Source organism: Salmo salar, chromosome ssa13, assembly GCF_905237065.1.
Source record: "Salmo salar chromosome ssa13, Ssal_v3.1, whole genome shotgun sequence".
Classification (NCBI taxonomy): Eukaryota; Metazoa; Chordata; class Actinopteri; order Salmoniformes; family Salmonidae; genus Salmo; species Salmo salar.
Window position 1 is genome coordinate 99,365,207 of NC_059454.1, and position 15,227 is coordinate 99,380,433.

Sequence of the window (15,227 nt, forward strand, 5' to 3'; positions counted from 1 at the left end):
ACTATATTGTGATCACTACATACGATGGATTTGGATACTACTTTAAAGCAACTTTCTGCAGCATTAGTAAAGATGTGATCAATACATGTCGATGATTTCATTCCTGTGCTGTTTGTAACTTCCCTGGTAGGTTGACTGATAACCTGAACCAGGTTTCAGGCACTGGTTACAGTTTGAAGCTTTTTCTTAAGTGGGCAGCTTGATGAAAGCAAGTCAATATTGAAATCACCCAGAAAAAATACCACCCTGTTGATATCACATACATTATCAAGCATTTCACACATATTATCCAGATACTGACTGTTAGCATTTGGTGGTCTATAGCAGCTTTCCACAAGAATGGGGTTTAGGTGAGGCAGATGAACCTGTAACCATATTTTTTAATTTTACCAGGCAAGTCAGTTAAGAACAAGTTCTTATTTTCAATGACAGCCTAGGAACAGTGGGTTACCTGCCTTGTTCAGGGGAAGAACAACAGATTTGTACCTTGTCAGCTCGGAGATTTGATCTTGCAACCTTTCGGTTTACTAGTCCTATGCTCTAACCACTAGACTACGCTGCCGCCCCAGTGATTAACAAGGGTGCCAATAATTCTGGATGTAACTCTAAATCATTCTTGCCTGGACTGCCACGTGTTGCCCTGTCTATTTTAGAGGGGAGATTGGGAAATTGTGGCCGACACGACTTTGGCGAGTCATACCAGATTTCCAGGAAAGAGCATATGCGTGTCTAATGAACAGACTACTCACTCATCAATAATGTACTGTTTTTCCACTTGCTAGTGAATGAATAAGGAATAGATACCTGTTTAGAGTGTGGGGCCTTGAGTGACACCAACCGTCTAATAATGGCCATATGAATAACATGGCAGATCATCAGAGGGAAAACACTGGAATTAGGGAGGAACTTTCTGATAGGACATTCCAAGCTGGCATCTGGCTGAGCTGCCAGTTCAGGTAAATGTTCACTAGACCAAAATGGCCACCAGTTTCTCTCCAAAGACATGATGAGACAAATCAGACCATGAAACCGGAGGACAGTGGATCGCTGATTGAACAAATAGATCAATATATGATTAGCTAATAGTTCTTTATAGAGTTCATTTCAATGAATGGTCTACACTTAGTTGAATTTCACTTCAAGAAAAGGAATTAGCCAGCCAAAATGTAATTTCAAAGCATATTTCAATATAATTGTACAACTGTCAGTATCACAAAAATGAAAAAAGAAACCATTTAAATGTTAAATACTGATATTAACATTTAGCAAAGGGATGAACGGAAGTTGTCCGAATTGCTCCTCCACAATCAAAAATGAGACAGAGTAACTCATAATTAGAATCAAACACAGTTTTGTGTATTCAAAGGGATACCTCAGTGTCAGAGACAGTAATGGTGATAGAGGGTGGGAATAAGAAAGTGAAAAAGAGAAAGATAGATAATTAGGAAGAAGAGAGGGTGTAATAGGTTATTAAAAAGAAGGGGATAGTGAAAGAAGGAGTGAGAGAGAAACTGGGTTGAATTAAGTAAACTAATTTTGTTTCATTGGAGGATAGAACGAGGGAGCGAGAAAGAGAGAAAATAAAAGTCAGTGTGTTCACAACCCGGCCTACCATAATGCTTCACAACCCGGCCTACCATAATGCTTCACAACCCGGCCTACCATAATGCTTCACAACCCGGCCTACCATAATGCTTCACAACCCGGCCTACCATAATGCTTCACAACCCGGCCTACCATAATGCTTCACAACCCGGTCTACCGTAATGCTTCACAACCCGGCCTACCGTAATGCTTCACAACCCGGCCTACCGTAATGCTTCACAACCCGGCCTACCATAATGCTTCACAACCCGGCCTACCATAATGCTTCACAACCCGGGATACCATAATGCTTCAGAACCTGGCCTACCATAATGCTTCAGAATCTGGCCTACCATAATGGTTCAAAACCTGGTCTTCCATAATGCATCCTTGTACCCCTAGGCAGGTGGTTTAACCAGATCTTGACTGGATCTCAATGGGTCTTTCATGTTTCTCCACATTGGATTACATGGACATGGTCACATATCTGATCACAGCATGTTTAGATAGAATGTGTAGAATGGTGGGGTCTGAAAAGCATTCTAATTCCGGACTGACTAGAGGGGTGAACCCATAGAATTAGCAATTCGAATTCTTAATTAAGTAATTTAATAGGATCTATGGGTGAACCCATAGAATTACATAATAGGATCTCTGTGGATGACCATCCAACTCTGCGGACAATCTGAGGACAAACAATATAATTTGCAAGGATCAGACAATGTGCCATTTTGATATGTTCTTATACAATGACCTTACTGACTATACATTGTATAGAATCATATCACCACCTGTATCACCTGTTCTCATGTTGCTGCTTTCTGACTACAATCGGTGAACGGGAATATTTAATTCACTATTTCAATCAACTTAGTTGTCAGATCACGAAATACCATTCTCAATAAACAAGCCTGGTGAGAAGATATAATACCAGCAGGACTGAACAGATCTTAATTTGAACCAGTTTGCTACAGCAGGAAAATAATCCAGCAACAGCAAATGTGAATTACTATGTGGATTATAATTAATTAACATTTTTGTAGTGGTTGATACATTTTTCGATAGGGCAAATCAAGTCTGAAATTTCAAAGTGGAAATGACTATCTTTAGAAGCTTAAAAGAGTGATCAAGTTAAGATTCTACATCTGTATTAAAGCTTTTGATAGTTACCACTGTTCATTTTGTCAGTAAATTGAATCAGTTATGTGAATATCCTCTGAGAAACACTAGCTAGAGGATGCTTAGTGTTAACATGTGCAGGCAGATATGTAAATTAGATGGATTCATTCATTTATTCATTGATTTCTTCTTAGAACAGCTGGGATTATGTCGTCTCGTGCCCTGCCATGTAAAAAAAAGCAATTTGAGAGTCACTGTATTCTCGTCTTCGTAGGATAAATTATGCAGCATCACCGTTTCAACCCTCTGGGATGACATGTTGTTAGGTTCTCCTCCATTCACAGAAAGGACAGAGTGAGCTTGAAAACAGTCAAAGGTCAAATAGAAGAGAGGTTATTGAGAGGCATCTTTGCAATGTCCTGTAAACAACCGATTACAGTTCTGTACTCCATCACTAGAAATGTTCACCCATAGAGCAAAGCTGGTTGCAATTACATCATTACAGCCAGAAATCTGGTTTCAATTATGGTGATTTCTGATTGTAATGTAATTTAATCCTATACACTCGTACCCGTATACAGGTTGAAAATGTCTGATTTGGTCAGTGATAAATGGCTAAATTGGTATGCAGTGGCTGTACAGTAACATGCTATACATGACCTCTGAGCTCTGGCTCTGTACTTCACAACTCTGTATGGGTTTTGACTGACAGCCGTTCTGAACTTGAGCACCTTGCATGACAAGAAGTTAGCCCAATCCCTCCTGCTAATTGGGCAATTTTTGCAAATTTGATGTTGTCTGAGTGAGGGAAAAGCTTTAAATTAAGAGAGAATGTTGCTGAGGCACACACACCTGAATGCACTCATTACTTAATTATATGCGCACCAAAATGATCTGTTTCTCTGAATTGCCTTGTGAAAGCCTAACACTGTAATATCATATTTTATATCTTAGCTAGTCATGTTGGCAACAGAACAAGCTTTCAAATGATGCTCGCCTCACCCCGATTGCGTTTTATATGGGACCATTTTTGGATTGCGTAAACAACAACAGTAATTGTGTGATGCAGGGCTGTGTTCCAACCAAAACAACTACAATTGTGTTTGCTCTAGTTTGTCAATGGCACAGCTAGAAGAGCTAAAAGAAAAAACACCTTATACAGTAGTTGAAGAATCTTCTTTGAGTCATAAAAGTGCATTGAAATTACTTAGGAACTGTGAACACTGTGGAGAGGTGTGGGACCACTTGGAGACACCCGTTAGTCCTTTGACTCAAACCCTTGTACTTTTTTTGTCATATGTTGCACATACGCTACATTTTCTAGGAATATTCTTATCATGTTACCGAATGTATCCAGAGTATTTTAAGATTTCATTATCAACCAATAAATGGTTGATAACCATTTACAGTAAATGTAAAACACACAAAATCAACAGTGTAATGTTTGGATTCAGTCTTGTGTCAAGTGAACTGTTGTGTCCTCATACTTGGTCTAGTAATTTCCCCATAATCTCCAAACTGTTCCCTTTTAATTGCTACCATGGTTATGCATATGCTTTTCATATTTCTTCTGTAAGATTTTTTTTTAATTTAGCCCAATCCATATAGGCCAATTCCACATGTGTAAAGGGTTTTAAGCAATCTTCTACCTCTGGTGCAGACATTAACTGATATCTAAAACAAGTAACCTGACTGACACTACTTCATCATGATCAAACACAGGGAAATATACCAAACCGATGATACCATAGAGTTTTAGACACCTATCGATCCACCCAGATCAATTCAGATGGGAATAGTGAAAAACCAACCCTGTGTGCTTACTGCTACAGCCATCAAAGACAGCACGGAAGCAGCATCCAACAAGCTTAGTTTGCTTTGGTCTCACAGTCCAAAAAAATCATTCACACAGACCCTCTTATGTGGCTGCTAAAAATCCCTGCTTTTCCCAAATGATTTTCTGCTTTCAAACTAGAAACAAAATAGATAAACCCTACCCGTTTTAAAACATTCACACAAAGAACCACCATGATAGCATTTCCCCCTGTAAGCAAGACAAGCAAACCCTATATCAGCATCCAGCATACCATCCAATCCCCTCTTGATTTTTGTTGTTTGGATGAATCGCCATTCAGATGGTAAGGGTGGGCGACCTTGCATTGGAGCTTGTGATGTAGTACTCCAATATCTACCTACAGTAGGTGACCAGCTGGGTACGCTACTCTGAAGGGATGTGGTAACAACAGCATCTCTCTCTCTCTCAAAGTAAATCATCTGGATCCTGCGCTACTGCTGCTGAAACCTGCCTTCGATGTTCTTTATGCACAGTCCTGTGGGGAACCCAACCCTTTTCTCCCTCTCCGCAATGAACAGCTGAGCCTCAACACCACAGTGTACGGCTGGAACACAGTCTCGCATTAACAGTGGGGGATACTACTGTAACGCTCGTCATAGAGAGGGGACCAAGATGCAACGTGGCACGTGTTCATGATTTTTTATTTGAATCAAACAAACACTCGAAGAAAAAATAACAAAGGGAAAACGAAAGCGCACAGTTCTGTCAGGTACAGAAAACTAAACTGAAAACAACCACCCACAAACACAGGTGGGAAAAGGCTGCCTAAGTATGATTCCTAATCAGAGACAACGATAGACAGCTGCATCTGATTAGGAACCATACTCGGCCCAAACAAAGAAATACAAAACATAGAATGCCCACCCCACACCCTGACCTAACCAAATAGAGAAATAAACCGTCTCTCTCAGGTCAGGGTGTGACAGTACCCCCCCCCAAAGGTGCCGACTCCCGGCTGCAAACCTGAACCTATAGGGGAGGGTCCGGGTGGGCATCTATTCTTGGCGGTGGCTCTGGTTTGGGGCGTAGCCCCCACTCAGCCCGCTGATCCCCCCCGCTTCTGTGTCGCCGGAAGGAACCAGACCGTGGATCATCGCCGGAGGCTCCGAGCTGGGGAGCGTCGCTGGAGGCTCCGGACTGGGGACCGTCGCTGGAAGCTCCGGACTGGGGATCGTCGCTGGAGGCTTCGTGCCATGGATCGTCGCTGGAGGCTTCGTGCCATAGATCGTCTCTACAGGCTCCGGGCCATGGATCATCGCCGGAGGCTCTGAACTGCCGACCGCCGCTGAAGACTCTGGGCTGCAGGCCGCCGCTGAAGACTCTGGGCTGCAGGCCGCCTCAGGAGGTTCCGGGCTGGGGAGCGTCTCTGGAGGTTCCGGGCTGGGGAGCGCCTCTGGAGGTTCCGGGCTGGGGAGCGCCTCTGGAGGTTCCGGGCTGGGGAGCGTCTCTGGAGGTTCCGGGCTGGGGAGCGTCTCTGGAGGTTCCGGGCTGGGGAGCGTCTCTGGAGGCTCCGGGCTGGGGAGCGTCGCTGGAGGCTCCGGGCTGGGGAGCGTCGCTGGAGGCTCCGGGCTGGGGAGCGTCGCTGGAGGCTCCGGGCTGGGGAGCGTCGCTGGAGGCTCCGGGCTGGGGACCGTCGCTGGAGGCTCCGGACTGGGGACCGTCGCTGGAGGCTCTGGACTGGGGACAGTCGCTGGAGGCTCTGGACTGGGGATCGTCGCTGGAGGCTCCGGGTCATGGATTATCACTGGAGGCTTCGTGCCATGGATCATCTCTACAGGCTCCGGGCCATGGATCATCACTGGAGGCTTCGTGCCATGGATCATCCCTACAGGCTCCGGGCCATGGATCATCACTGGAGGCTTCGTGCCATGGATCATCCCTACAGGCTCCGGGCCATGGATCATCACTGGAGGCTTCGTGCCATGGATCATCACTGGAGGCTTCGGACCATAGATCATCACTGGAGGCTTCGGACCATAGATCATCACTGGAGGCTTCTTTCGTGGAGCTGGAACAGGTCTCACCGGACTGGGGAGACGCACTGGAGACTAGGTGCGCAGAGCTGGCACAGGGTATACTGCGCCGTGGAGGCGCACTGGAGGGAGAGTGTGAGGAGCAGGCACAGGACGTACTGGGCTGTGGAGGTGCACTGGAGGGAGAGTGCGAAGAGCAGGCACATGCTCACCACGATAAGCACTGGGAGTTGGCTCAGGTCTCAACCCTGACTCCGTCAATCTATCCGTGTGCCCCCCCCCCCAAAGACATGTTGGGGGCTGCCTCTCGTGCTTCCCCGGCAGGCTTCTGTATCTCTCCAATACTTGCCCCCAAGTCCAGTCTATCCTCTCTCGCAACTCCTCCAGAGACCAGGAATCCATCTCCTCCCACCCCACACCCTGACCTAACCAAATAGAGAAATAAACCGTCTCTTTCAGGTCAGGGCGTGACAACTACAATCAATACAGTGTCCATATCAGACTCTTTTCTCAAGCCCAACAATGCCTTATTATTTTTCCCATCCTTTACTCCAACTTGAAATGGGGAATGGATGAGGTCAATGTGTGTGAAGCATTGCAAAAAGCCATTGGGACTACACAACCTGTTTCCGCAGAACTACTGCAGTAGAATGGTACACTCTTAGCACCTTTTTTTCTATCTAGAACCTAAAATGGTTCTTCCATGAAGAACAATTTTCCACAGAGGGCTCTACTTGGAACCCAAAAGGGTTCTACCTGAAACCAAATAGGTTATCCTATGGAGACAGCTGAAGAACCTTTTTGGAACCATTTTTTTTTCAGGAGTATATGTATCAAAAGTCCAGTACTCACCATCTCTCCTGTTGACTTTAGCGAAGCCGGGTCCATGGCTGTTGGATAACTGTGAGGAGCTTCTGAAGGAGGACTGGGGCAGGTTGGACACCAGTGGGCCATCACAGCTGTCTATCAAGCAAACATGAAACACAAAGCAAAGGATTAGTCTTTGAGCTCTGGACTAGTAGTAACTCAGCATAGTACCTCCAAAGAACATTATCAAGGAGGAATCATGCTTAAAGTGAGTTGACACAATATTGTCAGCAGCGATAGAAACACCATCGACACCATTGTGGTGACATCACAGGATGTCATCACCATTCTAATAACATCACTGTAAAATAACTACATAATGCAGATCACTGTTATGTTCCAACACCACTAATGTGTGCTATGGCTTTATTGGAAGAGATCAAAACACAAAGACCAAAACAATATCACAAAACATGTTACAGAGTGACTTGAACTCAACTGTAATATGTTGTAAAACCAAAGTATTGATAAACCAAATTATGAAAATATTTCAACCATACGAGATCAACTCAAAAGAGTCAAACACTGCAAAATCAGGGTGTTCTTGTCACATTGAAGAAGCCCATGTGTCAAGAATTACCACTAAGGACCACGCCATCCTATTCAAATAGGAGCTGCACTTTGCAGTACTTTCACTAGATGAGAAGAGAATCATTGACCACCTCTAACATGGCCCCCATGTGATCAAGGATTTTTGCTCTAACGATGTCAGATTGGGTATTGTATTGCAGTTATGTCTGTTAGAACCACGTGTCCCCAATAATAAACCAAACGTACTAGAGCTTGTTTTTCGTGGTTCATATTGGCCCCGAAAGATAATGTGCCCATCTACTGGTGGATCTACAATAATACAAAATGGCGGAAGTTAATTCCTAATGAAATACGCCTGAATATGGAACCAAACTCGATGGAGGAACTTTGTGAATGACCTAAGTGAATCAAGAATATGAACAAATAACTTTGGTCCAGTCTAGGTCTGATCTAAGTGAATGAAGAATATGGATAAATAACTTTGGTCCCATCTAGGGCTATTGAAGACAAACTGTGTGTCTATCTTTTGAAGAAGAAAGAACTGAATGACTTGTATCTTCCTTCGCAGCATGTGAGACCAGGATGTGAGTGAGCATTACATAATGTAATGTACTACAGGGCCTGCAAACTGCCTTGTAGCTTGATCTGATCTGTGATTGTGTCTGTTAGAACCACCTCAGTAATAAAACAAGCTGGTGACTCATGTTGTTTAGATCCAGAGACTCTCAGAGACCTGTTCATGCTCCATACACTTTTAGGATTATGACTTATGACTGGAGGTTTAGATTGCAATAAAAACCCACACACACACATACACATTGGCATGCACGTACGCATATGACCAAACGCTCACACACATGCTAGGGGTACGTGATTACATGCACAAGCAAACAAATGCACACACACACAGACACACAGATAAAGTTGGCTTATCTCTTATGATATTAAAAACAGAACAATAAGAAACAAATATTACAGAACCGTGCTAGGGGCAAATGAGCTTTAATGCTTGTTTTAGGCGTGTTTTAAAATTGGTCATACCATGGATCATTTAGCTATTTTATTTAGAATTGTAGGACCCCTGTAGGTATCCCCCAAAATTATTAAAACATTATTTGATAACATACTGAATTTTGGCCTTTACCACTATAGCCCATAGAAATGCATTAAAGAACACATTCATGAATGGCAAAGCAGACAGTCAAAAAGAAGTCATGAGGAATAAGGTTTTAAAGCGTCTGTCCTATATCTAGAAGAGATCATAGGGAATAAGATTTTGAAGTGTCTGTCCTATATCTCAGAGAAATCACAAGGAATAAGGTTTTAAAGCATCTGTCCTATATCTAGGAGAATTCACAAGGAATAAGGTTTGAAGCGTCTGTCCTATATCTAGGAGAAATCACAAGGAATACGTTTTTTAAGTGTCTGTCCCATATCTAGGAGAATTCACAAGGAATACGGTTTTGAAGTGTCTGTCCTATATCTAGGAGAATTCACAAGGAATACGGTTTTGAAGTGTCTGTCCTATATCTAGGAGAAATCACAATGAATACAGTTTTGAAGTGTCTGTCCTATATCTAGGAGAAATCACAAGGGATAAGGTTTGAAGTGTCTGTCCTATATCTATGAGAAATCACAAGGGATAAGGTTTGAAGTGTCTGTCCTATATCTATGAGAAATCACAAGGAATACGGTTTTAAAGCGTCTGTCCTATATCTAGGAGAAATCACAAGGGATAAGGTTTGAAGTGTCTGTCCTAGATCTCGGAGAAATCACAAGGAATACGGTTTTGAAGCGTCTGTCCTATATCTCGGAGAAATCACAAGGAATACAGTTTTCAAGTGTCTGTCCCATATCTAGGAGAATTCACAAGGAATACGGTTTTGAAGTGTCTGTCCTATATCTAGGAGAAATCACAATGAATAAGGTTTTGAAGTCTGTCCTATATCTAGGAGAAATCACAATGAATACAGTTTTGAAGCGTCTGTCCTATATCTAGGAGAAATCACAATGAATAAGGTTTTGAAGTGTCTGTCCTATATCTAGGAGAAATCACAAGGAATACGCTTTTGAAGTGTCTGTCCTATAGAGATAAGAAAGCTCAGAAATAAAGTTTTTTGGGACACATATTTACCCCTCCCTTTTTTTGTTGGCACAAAACGACCTCCATACCTCCAGCACGCACCCCTGAGGCCCATGCAAAACAAATATCTAAACTGACTACTTTTGATGGGGATTTTTGTATTATGTTAATCATACAGTTTGCAAACCTCTCATTAGTAGTTCGCACACACTCTCATCGTGACCAACCTACAATCACTGTCTCTCAATGAGTGTACATGAGGTTGTTTGTTGAGTATTCAGTGTGAAAAGCATTTCAATTATAGTGTTTGAGGGTGAGAAGTGCACTCCTAAAAGAGAGCGGAGGAGTAAAAGCTGAGTTGATCATCACTAATGAGATGAGACTCGTTGAAAACCTCTTGACAGAAAGAACAGAGAGTTTGAAAAAACAATACAAAAATTATGGTGTTCAGAGTTAGGCATTTCACTGCCTTTAGCCACATCTCTGACTGACTCTGTGTTCAGTCATGTACAGACATCATGGTGCGGTGGAGGAAACTGGAGGTTAATGCTGAATACCTGTGCGGCTCACATCCACTGAACCTCGACAATAAACTCACCTTTCCTCGTGTTAGAGCCACCTTTGCAGAACAGGCCTACAGGTACCATAGTTAATTTCTCTAGCTCTAAACCAGCAGTGTCAAACTTATTCCAATGAGGGCGTAGTGTCTGCAGGTTTTTGGTTTTTCCTTTCAATTAAGCCCTAGACATCCAGGTGTGGGGAGTTCCGTACTAATTAGTGACCTTAATTCATCAATCAAGTACATGGGCGAGCGAAACCCCGCAGACACTCGGCCCTCCGTGAAATGAGTTTAACACCAGTTCTCTAAACCATAGAAATCCCACGTAAAAAAATTAATAAAATACAGTACTTACATCCCAAGGTAATGCTTTATTTGTTTTTTAGAGACATAATATGTTCTAATAGCTAGATTCTCTACTTAACATGTTGCTACATAATAGTACTTTTTTTTTTTTATTGAATTATTAAACATACAATCCACCTGCAATGAAGCCGCTCAACATTTACATTTACATTTACATTTTAGTCATTAAGCAGATGTTCCCATCCAGAGCGACCCACAGGAGCAACCAGGGTCAAGCGCCCCGCTCAAGGGCACATCGACAAATCAAAGAAATACAAAATTGTCAAATGGCAAAATACAACCGGTGTAGACTTTATTGTTTACGATGCAGTTTAAAAATACAAACAAAATAGTAACACAAGTGGAATCAAAGTAAAAACACAAGAATAGATCTATATACAGGGAGGACCAGATCAATGTGCAGAGGTACGAGGTATTTGAGGTAGATATGTACATGAAGACAGGGTAAAGTGAGGCATCAGGATAACTTCACTCCCACTCATCTCCAGAGTTCAATACGATTCACTGTATGTCTTTTGGATGTATTAAAACATTCAGACCATGCTGCATTCAGCAGAAATAATAGTCTAATGAGGCCAATAACATGCTTGTTTGTGAACTGGAACTATGGCATGGAACACTAACAGTCATCCTCAATCCAAACTAAACACCAGTGTTCTGTTCTTGTGTTCCATTCTGCACAACTTGGTTCCACAGTATATTGACCTATGGGGCCTATAGTCTTTCAGCTCTCCAGACAGATTGAAGAACAGAACTGTAGCAGCACACCCAACCTAATGTGCTAACTCCATGTAGTGACATTGTAGGGGTGCTTCAGTCCCTGTTTTAATTAGCTTGTTCCTCTGGCAGGGAATTAATTGGCCAGATTGAGAGAGAGGGAGAGACAGATTGGGCTTGTGGCCAGCTAGCACAATGTAGTTGACTATGGGTGCTTCCTAAATGGCACCCTATTACCTATATAGTGCCCCATAGGCTCTGGTCAAAAGTAGAGCACTATATAGGGAATAGGATACCATTTGGGACACATGCTATAACATTTACACCAACTGCCACAGGAAGTAGAGCAGCTAGAAGCTTCTGTAAAGTTAAACACGTGCAGCACCAACCTCCACAGGGAAAGACGTGTCCCCAATAATAAACCAAACGTACTAGAGCTTGTTTTTCGTGGTTCATATTGGCCCCGAAAGATAATGTGCCCATCTACTGGTGGATCTACAATAATACAAAATGGCGGAAGTTAATTCCTAATGAAATACGCCTGAATATGGAACCAAACTCGATGGAGGAACTTTGTGAATGACCTAAGTGAATCAAGAATATGAACAAATAACTTTGGTCCAGTCTAGGTCTGATCTAAGTGAATGAAGAATATGGATAAATAACTTTGGTCCCATCTAGGGCTATTGAAGACAAACTGTGTGTCTATCTTTTGAAGAAGAAAGAACTGAATGACTTGTATCTTCCTTCGCAGCATGTGAGACCAGGATGTGAGTGAGCATTACATAATGTAATGTACTACAGGGCCTGCAAACTGCCTTGTAGCTTGATCTGATCTGTGATTGACTGCTATTACCCAAAAGAAAGTCCTGGCTCGCCAGAGCAACACTATCCAATCATTGAGTTATTGTGATGGTATGATAGGTGCAGCCCTCATAGGGCATCATGCTGTTTCTGTCTGTGGCTACTGAACCCTGACCTGTTTCACTCGCTCTCTGCCTGCGGCTACCGAACCCTGAACTCTCTCTCTCTCTCTCTCTCTTTCTCTCTCTCTCCTGCAGTCTCAACCTCTGAATGCTCGACTATGAAAAGCCAACTGACATTTACTCCTGAGGTGTTGAACTGTTGCACCCTCTATAACCAATGTGGTTAATTATTTGACCCTGCTGGTCATCTATGAATGTTTGAACGTCTTGAAGAACAATATGGCCTTCATGCTCATATACTCTTGCCTTTCAAGGGAGTTTTTCCTGGTAATCACTGTGCTTTTATCTGCATTGCTTGCTATTTGGGGTTTTAGACTGGGTATCTGTATAGAACTGTGTGACAACTGCTGACATACAGAACCAGTCCAAAAAAAATCTTTATTTTTACTATTTTCGACATTGTATAATAATAGTGAAGACATCAAAACTATGACATAACACATATGGAATCATGTAGTAACCAAAAAAGTGTTAAACAAATCTAAATATATGTTTTCTTCAAAGTAGCCAGCCTTTGCATTTGATGACAGCTTTGCACACTCTTGGCATTCTCTCAACCAGCTTCGCCTGGAATGCTTTTCCAACAGACGTGAAGGAGTTCCCACATGTGCTGAGCACTTGTTGGCTGCTTTTCCTTCACTCTGCGGTCCAACTCATCCCAAGCCATCTCAATTGGGTTGAGGTCGGGTGATTGTGGAGGCCAGGTCATCTGATGCAGCACTCCCTCATTCTCCTACTTGGTCAAATAGCCATTACACAGCCTGGAGGTGTGTTGGGTCATTGTCCTGTTGAAAAACAAATGATAGTCCACTAAGGGCAAACCAGATGGGATTGCGTATCACTGCAGAATGCTTTGGTAGCCATGCTGGTTAAGTGTGCCTTGAATTCGAAATAAATTACCGACAGTGTCACCAGCAAAGCACCGCCACACCACAAATGCAGAGATCATCCGTTCACCTACTCTGCGTCTCACAAAGAACCAAAGATCTCACATTTGGACCAATCAGAACAAAGTACAGATATCCACCGGTCTAATGTCCGTTGCTCGTGTTCCTTGGCCCAAGCAAGTCTCTTCTTCTTATTGGTGTCCTTTAGTAACAATTTGACCATGAAGGCCTGATTCACGCAGTCTCCTCTGAACACTTGATGTTGAGTTATGTCTGTTACTTGAACTCTGTGAAGCATGGACAAAAGGAACACCTATGTGAGAAACCTATTTATTGACTACAGTTCAGCGTTCGACACCATAGTGCCCTCAAAGCTCATCACTAAGCTAAGGACCCTGGGACTAAACATCTTCCTCTGCAGCTGGAACCTGGACTTCCTTACAGGCCGTCCCCAGGTGGTGAGGGTAGGTAGCAACACATCTGCCACGCTGATCCTCAACACTGGAGCTCACCAGGGGTGCGTGCTCAGTCCCCTCCTGTACGCCCTGTTCACTCATGACTGCATGGCCAGGCACAACTCCAACATCATCATTAAGTTTTCCGACGACACAACAGTGGTAGGCCTGATCACCGACAACAATGAGACAGCCTATAAGGAGGAGGTCAGAGAGTGTGGTGCCAGGATAACAACCTCTCCCTCAACGTGATCAAGACAAAGGAGATAATTGTGGACTACCTCAGATCTCCAACTAGCCCTCATCAAGGCAAAGGGTGGCTACTTTGAAGAAAACATATATTTTCATTTGTTAAACAATTTTTTTGGTTACTACATGATTCCATATGTGTTATTTCATAGTTTTGATGTCTTCACTATTATTCTACAATGTAGAAAATAGTCCAAATAAAGAAACACCTTGGAATGAGTAGCGTTGTCCAAACTTTTGACTGGTACTGTAAAAGGGGCTTTAAAAATACATTTGATTGATTGATCGATCATGCCCCACTTCTCCAATCTATAGAGGAACATGCTGTGTTGAAGAGGCGCTATGTTATGCAGCAGTCACAGACGGGTATTGAATGAACATGTGCTCACAGCCCAAGGTTATTATATAAAACTAAAACTGAAATAAAACAAAATGGGGTTTTCAAACTTTTTTCTAATGGGGTTTTCAAGCTTCTGAATCTGGTGGGTCACATTGAGGTTGACTTTCATTTAACAGTACACTCGGCGAGATGACGTTGCCATGAGCAGCACTGCTGATCCAGTTAAACACTGCAGCAAGACAATAGCTGATTACGCCAGTAAGAAAAACAATGTATCAATTGGATAACTAATGCTCAGCTAGCCAGACAAACTATCCCCATCTCTAAAATGACCTGACAACAATCAACCCTCTCATTTGTGCTTTACATTAAAAGCATAGCACCATGGGTTGACTGCAGCCAAGATCAATGTAATCAGTGAAGACAATGATCAAAGGGAGGACGCTGTGGCAATGTAGCCGTTAAAAACTCTTTATCCTGAATCTGTCAGTCTGCCAGTCTTAACTTCTCTTTACAATAACGCACAGACACAGAGTTGAGACAAGCTGACGGCAAAGCTGCAAGGCTGTCACTCCCCTGACTGGGTTCAAACACGTTTATTACTAGAGCAAAGGCACCACTAGGAACAGTCACTGACTCCAACACTTTGCCGTGCG

The 15,227-nt window shown here is 42.9% G+C and overlaps 1 protein-coding gene across 2 annotated transcripts in view; it reads right to left on the reverse strand.

Annotated features, from left to right (window-relative positions):
• cntnap3 (contactin associated protein family member 3) overlaps window positions 1-15,227 on the reverse strand; it is a 186,863-nt gene that overhangs the window by 140,915 nt on the left and 30,721 nt on the right. For both annotated transcript variants that reach the window (XM_045692517.1, XM_045692516.1), the window contains exon 2: window positions 7,384-7,494. In XM_045692517.1, coding sequence (XP_045548473.1) covers window positions 7,384-7,494 — 111 coding nt within the window. The remainder of the gene's footprint in view (window positions 1-7,383; window positions 7,495-15,227) is intronic.